At 48.5% G+C, this 17874-nt stretch overlaps 2 protein-coding genes across 2 annotated transcripts; one reads left to right on the top strand and one right to left on the bottom strand.

Moving 5' to 3' along the window:
* Positions 1 to 3213: 3213 nt before the first annotated feature.
* PSPN (persephin) lies at positions 3214 to 7409 on the top strand. Its single transcript, XM_083594138.1, has 2 exons — positions 3214 to 3351; positions 6443 to 7409. Exons 1-2 carry the CDS (start codon positions 3219 to 3221, stop codon positions 6841 to 6843), a joined length of 534 nt encoding a protein of 177 aa, XP_083450264.1. The 5' UTR covers positions 3214 to 3218; the 3' UTR covers positions 6844 to 7409.
* A 1484-nt stretch (positions 7410 to 8893) lies between these two features.
* ALKBH7 (alkB homolog 7) lies at positions 8894 to 15897 on the bottom strand. Its single transcript, XM_083594074.1, has 4 exons — positions 15605 to 15897; positions 13426 to 13599; positions 10970 to 11094; positions 8894 to 9344 (listed from the first exon to the last, which is right to left on the bottom strand). The coding sequence occupies exons 1-4, from the start codon at positions 15866 to 15868 to the stop codon at positions 9209 to 9211; spliced, it is 699 nt and encodes a 232-aa protein (XP_083450200.1). The 5' UTR covers positions 15869 to 15897; the 3' UTR covers positions 8894 to 9208.
* Between the last annotated feature and the right edge of the window lie 1977 nt (positions 15898 to 17874).

The raw sequence follows: 17874 nt of genomic DNA, 5'->3' as shown, positions 1-17874 counted from the left end.
AATTATATAGTTGGAATAAAAAGATGTACGTGCCACACTTCCTTGTTTCTGGTGGCTGTGGGGTACCCTCTTAAATCGGGCATGGGGAGGCTTTCTTTCAAAGTGATGGGGAGTAGAAAGGACCATTTCACAGAAAGGGTGGAATTCAACATCACACTCTTCTACCTGTTCCATCTGCACAAGGATTCAGTGGTGTAGCGTGGATTGTCAGCACCAGGGGCAAGGCAAGTAATTTGCGCCCCCTAACCTGTGGATTTGCGCCCCCTAACCCTAACCCCCAGATGTTGCGCCCAGTGCGGCCAGCCCCCCCTGCACCCCCCACGCTATGCCACTGCAAGGATTTCAGCTTGCCAAATAAACTATCCTCCTTCTTCCCCTTTGCACTGTCCTGGAGGTTCTGACACACACACACACCCAGGCCAGAGCCAATTTCAGGGGACAAATGGGATTTTTATGTTAGCTAAAAGGGAGTGTGAGTTTAAGAAGGTTGAGAAGGACAAGCCTAGGGGTTGGAATCGGAGTCATAGACTGCCTAGTGGAACAGTGGAATTTCAAGTGAATTTGTGGCAGGCCTACTGAATCCTGTTCCCTACACGTGCTTAATAAGATGACTGACTCTCAGCTTCTCTGCCAGATTTAAAAAAAAAAACTTGCTCTCAAGGAACCCTTTCTGCATTGTCTGTTGAGGAACCCTCAAATGTCCCAGAGGATAATCTAGACCTTGTGCTACAACACACATTCTGTTCACACAAGGCCCTGACTAAGATGGTTGGGCCTCACCCATGGCCCTGTGGAAACCTAGAACAATCCCATGGCTGTACATTGCATAGAAGGTCTGTTGTGGCAGAGAAGTTTTCTTCAAACATGGACAGACAGCCCTCCCTGAAAGAGAGCTTGCCATGCCATTTATTAGTGGTCATGATCTTCACATAGAGGAACCTTCAGTAAAACTCTGAGGAAGCTCAGGGTTCCCTTGGAAACACAACTTGAAAGCCTCTGCTCTAACCATTCTTGACACACATGCATACACGCGTAACTCCATGTGCCCAGATCCAGTTGAGATGGGGAACTTGTGTGGTCCTCCGGATGGTTTTGGATTCCAGCTCTCACCACCCCCAGCCAGCATGGTGAATAGTTGGGTATGAGAGGGGTTCTAGTCCAGAAACATCTTGAAGGCCACAAGCTCCCCATCACCACTGTTCACTTGGCACATTACTTGAAGTTGGGTGTCCTCCCTTCTGCCCACCCGCACAACTCACATCCATTGATCATCCGTGTTGCCCTCTGGCCTGTTATTCCGCTCCTCCTTATTCTCCAGACTGTTTCCACTCCTGCTAAGCCTCCATTGGGCCCTGTTGTGGTATTCCCCATGCCAAGTGGAAGGAATGTGCTTGGAGAGGCCGAGCACAGACAGCGGAGATCCCTCTTGTGTCGGCTTGATGGTGATTTATCAGCGCTGTCATGCCACATGCAAGCGCTCCCAGCCTCGCCGGGGCTCAAGAAGATGTTCCATGCTCTACAGGGCTAAGCCGACAGCCAGACGACGGCTCGCCTGCCCCAAATTCCTCTTCCCCCTTTGCTGACCTTTCCCTCGGCATTCCAGGAATGCTCGCATACATGGAAGTGGCTGGTCTGGAGTCGCACACTAGCCCAGAGAGCACAAAACACATCAAGGGAAAGCTCTTTAGAGCCATTAGTCTCAGGTGTCTTTTTGACCCTGCAGCAGCCACAGCCGGCTCTGAGACGTTTCAGGTCAACGCCGCAACAAGCTGAAAGGTCAGCTGGCCCTGACTCCCCACCTTGGTCCTACTGAGGGAGCTGTGCAGCAGCTGACCTCTACAACCTCCCTGTTTTTGTGACGAAGGCGTCAAGTCATGTTTGGTTGCATGCAGCCAGTGAACTCTGAGCATCTTCCTCTGCCCCATCACATGGCTCAAGTTCAGTGCAGGCCACCCCAAGTATCACGATCTGTGCTGAAGCGAGTGCAGAAACAAACCTGCGCAAAGACAAATTTTGGCGCTGCCCACCTTGCGCTGCTTCCTTATCATTAAGCCGTAGAAAGGGCATGTCCCTCAGGGCCAAGTCTGGATTGTGCAACAGCCTGGAAGTGTCGTTTCACAGTGGAGGAAGAGCTTGTGTGTAGCATGTTGTGGTTCTGAGACAGTAGAGGCTCTGTTCTCTGTCCCACTAGGGGTGCCCTGTGAGGCACAGTGGTGTTGGCATCAGTGCCATCACCCCGCTCTCTCAAGATGGGAGGTTTGGCTCCATCTCCTCACCATCCATCAGTGTGGAGAAAGGGAGTCCCCTTTTCCGGACATCCTGTCCGATAACTGCAGGCTAGGTTGCTTCTGAAGCCAGGGCCAAGCCAGCCAGCTTGGTATGTTCCTTGAAGACATAATTTATGGAGTTGCCCTTCTTTTTCGCTCCCCACCCACCCCGCCAGCCGCCACTGTCAGCAGCTCCTCCCAAAAGCATTTCACCACAGCGGGATCTGGGCAGAATAAGCTCCAGGAATTTCCATTCAAGGATTCTGGGCTCTCTTAAAGATTTAACCATTTCGGATGGGGAGCCAAGGGCAGCATTGGACAGAAACACCAATGGTTCCAATTTCCATCAAAGCCACGGGACACAGCCGTGCTACCAGAAAAATGCACTGGACACAGAAGAGAGTGGGCAAGACACTTGGGTTGTGTAGAGCTGCACCTAACCCCAGTGTTACGTCCTGCAAGGCACAACATTGCCAAGGACAACCTCCCCCAAACTTCTTGCATTGGTACCCCTGGAGTATTTCTGCTCCAGCTGACTACGTGGGTTACTCGTTTAGCTGGCTGACCTGGTACTTAGAAAATAAAGTGGCCTGGAAGCCTGCCTTCAGATGCAGCTAGGGTGGTTCTCTGCCCGCCTCCTGCAAGGAGGGCTTCCAGAAACATCTCGAGGAAAGGGTAATAGGCTGCAGGGAGAGAGGCTGCATCCTTTACAGGGATCTCATCGAAGCGACAGTGATTTATGAGCGCTTTCTCGATTGAGCCTCTAAGCCCATCGTGCAGGAAACATCACTTGCATGATCTGTAATAGTTTTCAAGGCACAAGGGTTAACGCTTTTCCTTCCAGCCGGCGTACATGCTACTCCCCCTCCCACCCCCGTTCCAAAGAAGATATAAATGAGGGGGAAGGAGTCATCTTCCTTATAGAACCTGGCCCTGCTCACTGGGTAAAGGATGGGGCCCCCTCAGCTCCTCTCTCTGGTCCTATTGATCCAAATAGTTCCTTCTCAGCTCACTGAAGGCAAGAGCCTGGCAATGCAGACATCGTTGGGCACCGCAATCGGAGATGCGCTACAGAGACCACTAGGTATGACAACCATTTGGGAATTCTTAAGAAGTTCCTACTGAATTGTGCTTCCAAGAAAGGGATCCTGCCATGCTTGGGTTTGGTGGTGGCTCTTGCTGTAGCTGGTGGGCTAGAATGAGCTAAGGTGCTCTCTTGGAATTAAGTAACGTGGGTTCAAATTTCTGCTCTTCTGGAAAATCCCCAGCTGTGGCCTAGAGCACAACCTTGTGTCTCTGAATATCGCAGTAGCCTGCTGGAACAAACAGCTGCATTGGCCAACGAGTTTTGGGGCATTAGCAAAGCAGTCCTAAATTCAGCATCTCTCACTTTTTGTACATGATGCCAATAAAAGGTTTGATGATGATGACAATAACAGGAGCTGGAAGGGGCAGCTCGTATTCTGTGCCCTTTCAAGAGATTCTGTGGCATGCCTCTTCACGATGTGCCATCGAGGGTGGCCTTGAACAGCCCTTTCAGGGCTCCAGAAATATAAATGTCATGAAGGTCGTCTGGTGTACCAAACATTGGATGAATGAACATACTAGCTTGGGTGGAAGAGCATGATGGAGCATTGAGAGGGCCTAGCTAAGGCCAGAGCTGTAAGCAAGACCGTGCTTAGAGCAATGTTTAGACCAGGCCCTCCAGGTGTTTTGGGGACTACAACTCCCATCATCCCCGACCACTGGTCCTGTTAGCTAGGGATGATGGGAGCTGTAGTCCCAAAACATCTGGAGGGCCGAGTTTGCCAATGCCTGGTTTAGATTCACTCCCAGGAAAGCCAGACAGTTAAGTGTTAAGATTTGGAGGCTAAACCTCCAGTTACTACTTAACAATGATGCTCACCTACAGGTGCTCTCTCTCTGACCTCACTAGGTAGTTGTGAGAATAAAATGGTGGTGGCAGAAACACACACACATACCATATGTGCTGCCCTTGGAAGGACAGGATAAAAATGTACTAAATAATTAGTTATGAGATGCGTTTCAAGGAACTTGTGCAATTATTGAAACATGGCCCCCCTTTCCCAAAAGGCACTACAGTTCTCTTCTCTGAAGTCTCTTCTTGATCCATTGCCAACCAAAGCGGCCGCAGCAGCAGCAGCAGCAGGGATGGGGAACTTCCAGATGTTGCCGAACTACAACTCCCATCATCCCTGCACCTGCTGCTATGCTGGATGAGGGCCACACAGGTTCCCCTCCCCTACTTTACGGCTTAAAGCAAAAGTAGCATTTAGTACCAAGAGGGGAAAGTTTGGTAAAACATTGTTTTAGTTTTTGAGTGTACACAAGCCCTCTGTCTTAATGTGCTTGTAGCATGAAAGGGGCTTATTTAAAAACCGGTGTTTGAAAACACAGCAGACATACAGGGTGGAAATGGAATGAGGTCCCCTCACTCGATGCAATTTCCTTTTGCATCCCCTAATTCTATTATGGAGTTCCCGTAACCCTCCAGAGCAGATTTAGGGGGCATGGAGGGTCCCGTTGCATGAGCGGACTTTGTTTTGTGCATGCAACAACTTGGTTGAGTCCCACCCTCATTGCTTTGGGATGGGACACCCTAGATAAGTGACAGAAATGCCGAGAGAGAGGAAGTAAAGTGAGCTTCTCCTGTACTCCTGCCTCCCAAGCTGATTTTGTACATATTTCTTATTTGGTAAGAAATGTCCAAGTCATTGTTCTATGTGTGCGGCTGACGTATCAGTTATTTACAATTCAAAACATTCCCAGCTGTGAATAGCCAGATCCACTGTGCATACAAACCTGGACCACTGTAGAAGCTTGCTCATATTTGTGACCTAGGTCTCTGTACCAGCGCTCTAGCTTTTTGACCACTATAACTGACATAGCACAGTGCGCAAGGATCAGGTAGGATGGCAACAGTCCCTTGGGGGTTGAAACACAGAATTGGCCCCGTCATAGAGAACAGACTTCCCCAAACATCTGGAGGGCCACAGGCAGGCAAAGGCTACCAGAGAAGGGTTGGGTATCTGATTGTCCCAAGGGTACCAGGCATCTTATTCCCAGATGGGGCTCAAATATTGGAAGTGATCCCAGCTTGGAGGTGTGCGGAGCGGGAGGGCTTGGGTGTCAAACTATGGGAGCAGGATGTTTCTTGCTTTAAACTGGATCCGCGGTGAGGCTCCTTACAGGGCCCTTGCTGCGGGATCACATTCACCCGGTGCTATACCAGCTGCACTGGCTCCTGGTGAAGTACAGGATCAGGTTTAAGGTGCTGGTTTTAACCTTTAGGGATGCGGATGGCACTGTGGGTTAAACCACAGAGCCTAGGGCTTGCCGATCAGAACGTTGGCGGGTCGAATCCCTGCGATGGGGTGAGCTCCCGTTGCTCGGTCCCTGCTCCTGCCCACCTAGCAGTTCGAAAGCACGTCGAAATGCAAGTAGATAAATAGGTACTGCTCCAGCGGGAAGGTAAACGGCGCTTCTGTGCACTGCTGCTCTGGTTTGCCAGAAGAGGCTTAGTCATGCTGGCCACATGACCCGGAAGCTGTACGCCGGCTCCCTCGGCCAATAAAGCAAGATGAGCACTGCAACCCCACAGTTGGCCACGACTGGACCTAATGGTCAGGGGTCCCTTTACCTTTAACCTTTAAAGCCCTATACGGCCTAGGACCCTTGTACCTATGGGACCACCTCTCCTGGTATGTCCCATAGAGGACCTTACGGTCTTCAAACAAAAACGTCTTGGAGGTCCCGGGCCACAGGGAGGTTAGGCTGGCCTCAACCAGAGCCAGGGATTTTTCAGCTGTGGCCCCGATCTGGTGCAACACTCTGTCACAAGAGACTAGGGCCCTGCAGGACTTGACATCTTTCCGCAGGGCTTGCAAGACAGAGCTGTTCCACCAGGCCTTTGGCCAAGGCACAGTCTGACCCCGCTCCTTTGGTAATCCTCACAGAACTCTAGCCCAATGGTTGCCATTAATTTGATTTTGATTTGATTTTAAAATGAATTGATTTTAGAATGCTGTGTTACTTTTATTGTTGTTAGGCGCTCTGAGCCCGGCTTTGCCTGGGGAGGGCGGGAGATAAATAATATTTTATTATTATTATCCCCCACCTGCCTTCCGCCATTCTTCCTTTCCTGCTCGTTTCAGAAACGCAGACCTCCCAAGGAGCATCCCTGGACACGGCAGGCCTCCAGAACAGCCTGCTCAAGTCACTCCCTGGCCCAGCCAGGAGCCGTCCCAAGCGGCGCGCATGGGAGAGGCCTGAGGAGTGCCGCCTGCGAAGCCTGCAGGTTCGCGTCAAGGACCTGGGCTTGGGCTACAGCTCCGAGGAGACCATCCTCTTCAAGTACTGCAGCGGCATCTGCCCCAAGGCCCGCAGCAACCATGACCTGACCCTCTCCGCTCTGCTGCAGAGGAGCGAGATACCGGCCTTGGGGGACCCCTGCTGCCGCCCCACACACTATGAGGATGTGGCTTTCCTGGATGACAGTCACCAGTGGCAGGAGGTGGAGCAGCTTTCGGCCGCTGCCTGCAGCTGTGTGGGCTGATGGTGGTGTTGTTGTTTTTTGAGGGGGCTAGGGGAGGGATAAACGAATGCAGACATGGGGCAGCAGCAGAGCCCACAGTAGAACAGGCCAACGCAGTCCATGGCTCAGAGATGTGCTTTTAGCCACCAATTAATGTGCAACTAACAAAGACGTCCCAGCAAGGGGTGCCCATGCTTCTCCCCAGTTCCAACTGCAAAGCCATTCCTCATAACTCACAGCCAAGGGGAGCAGCTCAAAGAGTGCCACACCCATTACTGGTCCCCTGCTCCTCCCTAGGACCACTTCACTTTACAAACATATGGTGTTTTGACTGGATCCTTTCCGCATTAGTTCCAAGAGGCTGGGGCAGCACCGCGAGGACTGAGCAAGCGGATATATTTATGGGTTATTTCTAAGTTATTTAATTTATTTCTTCCCCTGAACAGGAGGAAGGCCTAGCAGTTGTGCTAGCCTTTGTCCAAACTGAGCTCCCCGTTACAAAATAATAATGTATATGCTGATTTCTCGTGTTAAGAGGCTTGAGGGTATTAGTCGCAGACATGCAATAAGAATGACTGAGTTGTAAATACTGGTGTCTATACAATAAAGAGCAAGCAAGGAAATATCAGTGTCTACAGTTTTGGGGTTACCAGCACACACTGGGAGGACAGGTTGCTTGCTAGCTTCATGGGAGCAAAGACTGGATGGGTTAGGTATAAATAATATATTATTACAGTGGTACCTCGGTTTAAGTACTTAATTCATTCCGGAGGTCCGTTCTTAACCTGAAGCACTACTTTAGCTAATGGGGCTTCCTGCTGCTGCCGGAGCATGATTTCTGTTCTCATCCTGAAGCAAAGTTATTAACCTGAGGTAATATTTCTGGGTTAGTGGAGTCTGTAACCTGAAACGTATGTAACCTGAAGCATATGTAACCTGAGGTACCACTGTATTATTATTCCCCAACGGATGACTTGAGCCAAATGATAAGAGACTGCTGCACAGTGACCCAGGCAATGCCAGGTATAGAAAAGCAATGTACTGCAAAAGCAATACCTGATGAATAATAGTATTATTATTATTAGGTACCTATGCTATTTGAGGAACCAAGGAAAATATAAAAATCAGAAAGAGACCCTGGCAACAAGCCTACATTCTAAGGAAAAACATATATAGGTTTTTTTTAAAAAAGGATTGCTTCTCAATCATCCCAGCTCCACAAGCATCATGAATCTTTTTCTATTTAAAAAGAGAGGGAGGGACAGAAGAAGAGGCAGCAAAGGGCAGTAAAGGGTGAAAAGTCAAAAGGAGGAAGAAGATGGCCATATGCAGCATACAGATAAAAAGTGGTTCCTTTCTTGCAGGCTGGAGTTGAAGGTGGGTCAAAGGTCTTGAAATGGTGGACAAGCATTTTCCTAAATTCTCCCTCCCTGCACCACCACCAACTGATTCAAGGATTATGTGAGCTATGGATAGGAGTGCAACGAGTGGAAATTCTGTGAGCACTATAGAATCTCCCCTCTCTCTCTTTCCACAGCCAATATCAAATTTGCACCTTGTCTTCCATTTTTATGTTTCAATTGCCAGCTATCTTCATGGACTTTCAGTGCCACAGGCCAGAAGCAGGATTTTTATTCTACTCTATTTCCACTCTTTGCACACCTGTCCAGTATCGCAATCTAGGAGGACCCTGAATTAGCCTCTGAATTATTTTTAGATCACAGGAATACTCGGGCTACTGTTGAGGATCTCATGACAGGTCCTTGCAAGGCCCACTTTGAGGGACACACCTCACACAATGGAGAGCAAATCCCAGCTGTGAGAAAAAGCAAAATTTCAGGCGATTTGGGTTTTGAATTAGGAAAAACAAGAAAAGCTTTGCCATTCTGTTCACACCAGCGAGTTGCCACAGACCAGGTGTGTGATTCTCCTCATGACCTCCACTTTTGTTAGTAAGAGAGCCTGTAACCTTCCATTGGACAACACCTGTTCAGCCTCCTTTGCTTGAGTTCGCCATTTTGAAACAGCCTGTGTGACAGTGAATGCAGGCAAAAAACTTGAGAGCAACATATCAAAGAAGAAGCATCAAGATTTTTATTCCCTGAGATGAACAGTACATTCATGAAGTATGTTTCGGCCCATTTCTCCAACTCTTTGCAGGGCTCACCTCTTTCCCATCCGCTAAGGGCAAAACTGCCTTAGATCTTGACCATCCTCAGACTCTCCTTCTGGTGCACTGAGGAGAAAGCCCACCGCTTACACCTGGCTGCAAAGCTGTGTCCCATGGAGCCAGGAGGGCAGGGCAGAGCAACAATTTCAGAAGCAGCCCCACTCCCACCAGGTGAGCGCTTAAGAGATACTCCAAATGGAGACAGTCAGTCAGGTTCTACGGTGGAGTAGATGGCAAGGGGAGGTTTCGGCAGATGACAGAGATCCTCCGCTCCCGGGGGATCTTCCTTCCACCGAAAAAGGATTCCTCATCTTTAAGGATCTCGTGAGTGAATTCATAGCGAGCTGGCCCCCTTAAGGCAAAGAAGAAATTACACAAGATGCCAGTGTATTACCATAACTAATAATAATAATAGTAATAATAGTAATAATAATAATTTACACACACACACACACACACAAACATTGCCCGTCTGGCTGGGTTTCCCCAGGTATTCTGGGCGGCTCCCAACAGAACATTAAAAACCACAATAAAACATCAAACAGTAAAAACTTCCCTAAACAGGGCTGCCTTCAGATGTCTTCTAAAAGTCAGATAGTTGTTTATTTCCTGGACATCTGATGGGAGGGCTTTCCACAGGGCTGGCGCCACTACTGAGAAGGCCCTCTGCCTGGTTCCTTGTAACCTCGCTTCTTGCAGTCAGTGAACTGTCAGAAGGCCCTTGGTGCTGGACCTCAATGTCCAGGCTGAATGATAGGGTAGAGACGCTCCTTCAGGTATACTGGGCCGAGGCCATTTAGGGCTTTAAAGGTCAGCACCAATATTTTGAATTGTGCTCGGAAACGTACCGGGAGCCAATGTAGGTCTTTCAGGACCAGTGTTATATGGTCTTGGTGGCCATTCTGAGTCACCAGTCTAGCTGCCGCATTCTGGATTAGTTGTAGTTTCCAGGTCACCTTCAAAGGTAGCCCCACGTAGAGTGCATTGCAGTAGTCCAAGCGGGAGATAACCAGAGCATGCACCACTCTGGCAAGACAGAGTGGAAGGAATTTTGCTCCAGGCGGAAAAAGAGACACTGTGACCCACCCAGTTGGGTCTCTGTGGCTCAGCTCCAGGACTTGGGTATTTTATATCTGGCTTCACTGGGCAATCCTAAAGAAGACCTTCTGTTTGCAGACACTAACTGTAGAGATGAGTCTACAGATACACACACACACACACACACACACACAAAAACACACTAGTCTACATCTCACAGCACTTCATTTGTATGAAGAGCTCAGGACCTTCATGAATTCCTGTAAGATATCAGACTGGTTCACACATAATGTGAAGCCACGGTTCCTTGATCCACAAATGACTCCTGAGCTCATATATTCCCCTCTCCCCTCTTTTTGGGGAACAGAAGCTTCTGCTGTTGAACAAAACACAGTGCCTTGTAACACCCAAAAATCAGGGAACCGTGATTTGCGAGAACCAGTATCTGAGTGGAGTTCATCCCCCTGACTTTGAGCATAACAGGGAATGGTGTTTAAATTGTTCTGAAGCAAAGCATGCCTTGTGGCCATGCAGAGAAGCAGAAGAAGAAGAGTTTGGATTTGATATCCCGCCTTTCACTCCCTTTAAGGAGTCTCAAAGCGGCTAACATTCTCCTTTCCCTTCCTCCCCCACAACAAACACTCTGTGAGGTGAGTGGGGCTTAGAGACTTCAGAGAAGTGTGACTGGCCCAAGGTCACCCAGCAGCTGCATGCGGAGGAGCGGAGACACGAACCCGGTTCCCCAGATTGCAAGAAGCAGGAACCTAGTGCTCCCCTCAAAGAACGCTTTGCAAGGGGATTTTGACAGATAAGCAAACAACAAGGGAGGACTCTTGCTTTCATCGCCGTCCTTTCTCAGAGGCATCTGTTGGGAGGCAGGGTGGTCTCTCTGCCTGTAATCTAACCAGGCAATTCTAACATACTAATATTGCTTATTACCTAAGGATGTAGAGAGAACGGCGTTCAAGAAGCAGGTCCAGCCAGTCGTGCCTGTTCTGCTCACTGACCAGGCGCATCACGCTTGAGGACAGCAGGGAAAGGCCTGCAATGGTGCAGCCACAGAACTAGCAGATGGTTTTTTGAAAAAAAGGAAGGGGGAAAGAGAAGAGAATGTTTAATTCTGTAATCACAACCAGTCCTTTAACACAACCCAGAAACAACAGCACCTGTGAGAGGTGGGGCAGGAAGATACATTTACAGGGGGAGAAAGGTGCTAACATTTGCACACATTTTCTCAATGCCTGACTGGGGTTTGATGTTGCCAAGAAGGGGCACCAAACTCAACAGGACCCACGTCTGAGTAGACATGCAAACGATTATGCTACAGACATCACGTTCCAACACAAATCTTCACAAGCAACAATTCCCCAATTGAAGCAAAATCTATTCTCATGAGAAAGCAACGCCAGAAGGGAACAGACAAGCCTGGTTCTCACTGACAGGGTAAATCTGTATTTGAACTCTTTCCCTTGAATTCAGTTTAAAGGAATTCATGCGATGAAATCCTCCACCAAACACAGTCCCCATGGCACAGAAAACTAGCATGTCAGGGGAAATGAGAGGCTAGAATCCTTCCCACATATGCAGGGAGCTGCTTTGACCGATGGAGCATTCAGACAGACAAGCCTCCAGCTGCGGTCACAGGTACTGCTGCCATCCAAACACAAGTTTACCTTCTCAATGAGAACCAGGCCTTCTTATAGCAACTAAGGGCCAACCTTTTGTGCATGAATGCACAGCAACAAAAGGCAGGTGCTCTTCTTGAAAAAGGCCTTAAAGGTAAAGGGTAAAGGGACCCCTGACCATTAGGTCCAGTTGTGACCGACTCTGGGGTTGCGGCGCTCATCTCGCTTTATTGGCCGAGGGAGCCGGCGTACAGCTTCCAGGTCATGTGGCCAGCAGGACTAAGCCGCTTCTGGCGAACCAGAGCAGTGCACAGAAATGCTGTTTACCTTCCCGCCAGAGCGGTACCTATTTATCTACTTGCACTTTGACGTGCTTTCGAACTGCTAGGTGGGCAGGAGCAGGGACCGAGCAACGGGATTCGAACCACCGACCTTCTGATCGGCAAGTCCTAGGCTCTGTGGTTTAACCCCCAGAGCCACCCACGTCCCAGAAAAAGGCCTTAGGCCAATGCTAAATATTAATCTTGCACCCACACCAAAAATATGCCTCTTATTCATGGTCACTTGGGGGGCGGGTGTCTCCTGCTGCCCACCTGCACTTATTTCAGTCACCGTTGCTTGATGTTGCTTCCCATTCATTTTGCTGGCTCAAGGTGAAGGGGGGGAAGTTGCCATATTGCAAACAAATCCATAAGGACTATTTATGGCCGACCAGATCAAAGTTCCCTCTAGTACCACATCTCTCACATCCTGGCCAGTCAGGTGGCTCTAGGTAAAGGTAAAGGGACCCCTGTCCATTAGGTCCAGTCGTGACCGACTCTGGGGTTGTGGCGCTCATCTCGCTTTATTGGCCGAGGGAGCCGGCATACAGCTTCCAGGTCATGTGGCTAGCATGACTAAGCCGCTTCTGGCGAACCAGAGCAGCGCACAGAAACGCTGTTTACCTTCCTGCCGGAGCAGTACCTATTTATCTACTTGCACTTTGACATGCTTTCGAACTGCTAGGTTGGCTCTAGGAAGCCCATAAAGGGCACCTAGGGAAGGGGTGGCCAACATGGGGCTACCTTTGTAGGTGACCCGGAAACTGTAATTAATCCAGAATGCGGCAGCTAGACTGGTGACTGGGAGTGGCCACCGGGACCACATAACACCAGTCCTGAGAGATTTGCATTGGCTCCCAGTATGTTGCCGAGCACAATTCAAAGTGTTGGTGCTGACCTTTAAAGCCCTCGGTCCTGTATACCTGAAGGAGCGTCTCCACCCCCATCGTCCAGCTCGGACACTGAGATCCAGCGCCGAGGGCCTTCTGGCAGTTCCCTCATTGCGAGAAGTGAGGTTACAGGGAAGCAGAAAGAGGGCCTTCTCGGTAGTGGTGCCCACCCTGTGGAACACCCTCCCTTCAGATGTGAAGGAAATAAGCAGCTATCCTATCTTTAAAAGACATCTGAAGGCAGCCCTGTTCAGAGAAGTTTTTAATATTTAATGCTGTACTGTTTTTAACGCTTGATTGGGAGCCACCCAGAGTGGCTGGGGAAACTCAGCCAGATGGGCAGGGTATAAATAATAAATTTATTATTATTATTATTATTATTATTATTATTATTATTATATACCAGCCAGCACAGATCATAACCAGGAATGAGGCAGTATAGCCCCCAGCATGCGGAGGCCACCCCCATTTCCAACCCTGCCCTGCGGCACAACCCTCCCCAGTTATCAAGATGCTATTCTGCAAAGCTGCAAGGAGAATACCTGGCGTGTTTGCCTTACCTTGACACTGTCTATGTGAGGCTTTATGTAGCCAGTTTTATCCAAATCCAGGACGTGAACTTGAGCGAGCTGCGGCACTCCCGGGGGGAAAGCCGTATCCCGGACCCGTTGCAGGATCTCCTGACACTCCTTGCTCCAATGTGATCTTTCTGTCTCGCGGTACCTATGAATAACCTACGGGATGGAGAAGAGATTTCGTGAGATGTTTGGCAGGCCCCTGGTGGTTGAACCTGCCCAAGGCCTGGAAAGAGGAAAGCCCACATCTGAAGATTGGGAAAGGTTGTGGGGGAAAGGGCTCAAGTTTACTGCATGTACAACGTTAAAGGAAAATATAATGAAAATGATGTATAGATGACACTTGACCCCTGTACAGTTAGCAAAGATTTATAATCTATGCTGGAAATGTAAAGAAAAAGAGGGTACCTTTTACCATATGTGGTGGACCTGCCCCAAGGTGAAAGACTTCTGCGAGGAAATTTATAATGAGCTGAAAAAAATGCTGAAATACACATTTGTTAAGAAACCAGAGGCCTTTCTTCTTGGAATAATAGGTCTGGAATTGCCCAAAAAATATGTTAGATTGTTTTTGTATGCCACAACTGCAGCTTAAATTCTATCAGCCAAGAACTGGAAAACACAAGAAATACCAACAGTGGAGGAATGGCAAATGAAGATGATGGACTTTTCGGAGCTAGCCGACCTGACCGGAAGAATCCATGACCAGAAGGAGGAGGAGCATCAGGAAGAATGGAAGAACGTCAAAGACTATTTATCTAAATATGCTAAGATAAATTAAATAGAAATACTTGCAAAATAATAGTTAGGCTACAGATCTGAATATGTGAAATTATAAAACAATATGTTTAAAGTTAAGATGAAAAGAGATAAAGATGTTAAGAGGGTTAAGTAAATTTTATGAGATATTATTTTGGAAAACCGTTACAATGATACATAACGACATTCAGTCAAGGGAATTTGAGGAAGTCATTTAACTATGATATTAATATTGGACCAAGTTCAGTTTGTCTAAAAATGTGGAAAACTAATAATTTTTTTGGGGAAAAAAGATTTATAATGAATTGAAAAAAATGTTGAAATATACATTTATAAAGAAACCAGAGGCCTTTCTTCTTGGAATAACAGGTTTGGAATTGCCCAAGAAAGATGTTAAATTATTTTTGTATGCCACAACTGCTGCTCGTATTTTGTTGGCTAAAAAGTGGAAAACCCAAGAATTACCAACAATAGAAGAATGGCAGATGAAGATGATGGATTCTTCGGAGCTAGCCGACCTGACCGGAAGAGTCCGCGACCAGAAGGAGGAGGAGTATCAGGAAGAATGGAATAAATTTAATGATTATTTAGTTAAATTTGTTAAGTTAAACTAACTGGAAATAGCTTGCAGATACTTAATGGGCTTAGGATTTTATTTATGTTAAGTGATGAATTAATATGTTTAATTCTATAAGGTGAAGATTTAAGGATGTTGATGTTTAAGTTAAATTTCATAAAAATTGGGATTTGGAAAACCGTTAAAAGGACATGCAATGAAATTCAACCAAGGGGAAGCGAGGAAGTCACTTAACAAAGTTAATAACTGTAATTTTTAACAACGCTATGATTTATGTTTGTTTTGTTTGTTTGTCTTGTGTGTTTGCTTGTTTGTTTATAATATTGTGAAAACCAATAAAATTTTTGGGGAAAAATAATAATAATTTTTTTGGAAAGAGGAAAGCCCCCATCTCCTCTCCACAGTGGCCTAGCGTGGGGGGTGCAGGGGGGGCCGGCCAGGGGCGTAGGGTGGGTTGTCAGCACCCGGGGCAAGGCAAGCAATTTGCGCCCCCTAACCCGTGGATTTGCGCCCCCTAACCCGTGAATTTGCGCCCCCTAACCCTAACCCCCAGATGTTGCGCCCGGTGCGGCCGGCGCACCCCCCCCACGCTATGCCACTGGGGCCGGCCGTACCGGGCGCAACATCTGGGGGTTAGGGTTAGGGGGCGCAAATCCACGGGTTGGGGGGCGCAAATCCACGGGTTGGGGGGCGCAAATCCACGGGTTAGGGGGCGCAAATCCACGGGTTGGGGGGCGCAAATTGCTTGCCTTGCCCCGGGTGCTGACAACCCACCCTACGCCCCTGCCTCTCCACTTCGCGCGCCCAGGGTGCCCCGGGGATACCCACCCCGTCCCAGTGCGCGTCCTGGTAGCGGCCTCGGCGCAGCGGCGCCTCCACCTCCCGCGCCAGCAGCGCCTCTTCTTCCTCGCTCAGGAAGCCCGGCACCACCGACGCGCCGCCCGCCACCAGCCTCCGCAGCAGCGCCTCGCTCGACGCCGCCGCCACCGCCGGCTGCCCCGGAGCGCCTTCCCGGCCGTGCAGCGCCCGCTCGGCGCATCGCCGCGCAGCACAGTGCGCCCTCCGTGCGCCCAGGGCGCACCGGCTCTGCATGGCTGCCGGCGGGGCAGGGCGAGCTCGCGGTGCATGCCGGGCGCGCCGACACCCCTTGCTGCATGCTGACGTTCGCCTTTCACGGATCCCGAGGACGGGAGCCCGGAACCCACGTGTTTGCTTTCTCCGCCCCCTGCCATCCTGTTCCTTTAAGGAATGCAGCAATCTTGTGGTGCGTCCCCGCTTTGGAGCTAGTTATCCAACCAAACTTTCCTTATTGGCGCCGTTCTTCGTTTCGTGCTTTCAAAGAAGGAAAATCTCCCAAGCGGTCGACCACGCATTGGGACAGCAAATAAAACAATACGGAAGAAAACATTAACTGAAGAAAGCAAGCCAAATGTCAACATACATTCAAAACAACTTTGATTGAGCTGTGTTTCCAAATGGCACCCACCGCAGTCTTGGGTGGCCGCTACAAGGTCCCGTAGGTGAACAGATCTTTGTATTTGTGGTCAGCGTTGGAAGACATCTCTCAGCTTTCTGAAACCTTGTTTAGGGAAGTTTTTAATGTCTGATGTTTTATCGCATTTTAAACATTCTGTTGGGAGCCGCCCAGAGTGGCTGGGGAAACCCAACCATATGGCGGGATATAATGTAATGTAATGTAATGTAATGTAATGTAATGTAATGTAATATATTATTTTTACTCCCATAAGCAAGCACATGCACCTGAGCAAAAATACTCCAGTTTCTTTTGAATCTTAGAATTGTAGAGCTGGAAAGGCCCCCTAGGGTCATCTAGTCCAACTCCATGCAAGGCAGAACTCGAACCCATGACCCTGAGATTAAGGCCCTCATGTTCTAGGACTGAGCTATCCCTTCGCAACACACAGTGTAGCCCTGAATGCACTGGCTGCAAAAAAAAATAATAATCAGGAAAAGAGAGTTAACAAAAATTGCTTTAAGTTGTTGTGGTGATTTAGAGGTTTAATCTCAAATCAGGCTGGATTTCAGCTTGTTTGTGTCTGGTATCTTTTCTTGCTTACATTAGGTTCTGTATTATTTTATTATAATTCCACTGCTACCAATTTCTCATGGGCTTTGTAAACTTATGAGGAGGAATGTGTGTATGTGTGTGGGGGGGTCTTTTTGTTTTTCTTTTAAGTCCCTTTGGGTTGCCTTGGGCAAGATGAAGGAACTAACAAATATTATTATTATTAATATTATTGCCAGTCCTCAGCACAGCAGCTGGTTCCCTCCTCCCTTCCAACTACTTTGCATAAGTTGCTTACAATGGACAGGATCACACTAGGATTGCGGGCACACACATTTGTGGCAACGTGTGAAAGCAACCCACTGGCAACACAGTACAGCTGACACTCAGTGGAGGTTACGTTCAGTGGAGAGAGCAAAAAGCCAAAATCGCATATACCGTAGTCAAAACACTCTCTCTCTGCAGCTCCAAATGCTCTTCCAAGGTGACTGCAATGGTGGGTGGGATTGCCAACATTTTATTTCCTGGATCCCCGGCTCTGCCTTTTTAAAAAAATTTTGCTGTTTGGCCAAGTGCAGAAAGCTGAATTCACACGTTAAATGTGTTTAATACTCTGGCCAGTAGCTTGCCAACAGTGTGCATTTCTTTTGCAGTGTACAAGGGGACAGGAGCTTACAATCTTAAAATTTGAAGAGGAAAACAACAGAAGGGTAAATACGGGATAGCCACCCCCTCCAGCTGTTATTCATACTTTGCTTGGTCACAGTTTTGGTTGCAGCAGGGCTAGGAAATAAAGCCAAAGGCCTAATAAGAAAGGTAGGTCTTGAGGGGTTGAAATAATTGCAAGAGCATCATGTACACCTAGAATTCCAACACTCGGATCACTGCAAACACTCCCTTCATTTATCCTGGATTAAGGCACTTGGATTTCAGGCCCCACCCACGAATTGCCCTATGGCAGAGATAGTTATGGCCTATGTCTGAATATACTTCTCCCCCCTGGCACTTACCGTATTTTTCGCGCCATAAGACGCGCCTGACTATAAGACGCGCCTGGTTTTTAGAGGAGGAA

Source organism: Podarcis filfolensis, assembly GCF_964270895.1.
Source record: "Podarcis filfolensis genome assembly, chromosome: 17".
Lineage (NCBI taxonomy): Eukaryota > Metazoa > Chordata > Lepidosauria > Squamata > Lacertidae > Podarcis > Podarcis filfolensis.
Note: the sequence above shows the minus strand (reverse complement) of the source record. Positions and strands in the feature narration are given on the sequence as shown.

Excerpts from the sequence above, each read along its gene's own strand:
- ALKBH7 (XM_083594074.1), bottom strand. The coding sequence starts at position 15,868 with ATGCAGAGCCGGTGCGCCCTGGGCGCACGGAGGGCGCACTGTGCTGCG. Across the intron at positions 13,600-15,604 it reads AGGACGCGCACTGGGACGGG|GTTATTCATAGGTACCGCGA; the intron begins GTGGGTATCCCC and ends TCCATCCCGTAG. Across the intron at positions 11,095-13,425 it reads CTCACATAGACAGTGTCAAG|TTCTGTGGCTGCACCATTGC; the intron begins GTAAGGCAAACA and ends ACCATCTGCTAG.
- PSPN (XM_083594138.1), top strand. The coding sequence starts at position 3,219 with ATGGGGCCCCCTCAGCTCCTCTCTCTGGTCCTATTGATCCAAATAGTT. Across the intron at positions 3,352-6,442 it reads TGCGCTACAGAGACCACTAG|AAACGCAGACCTCCCAAGGA; the intron begins GTATGACAACCA and ends TGCTCGTTTCAG.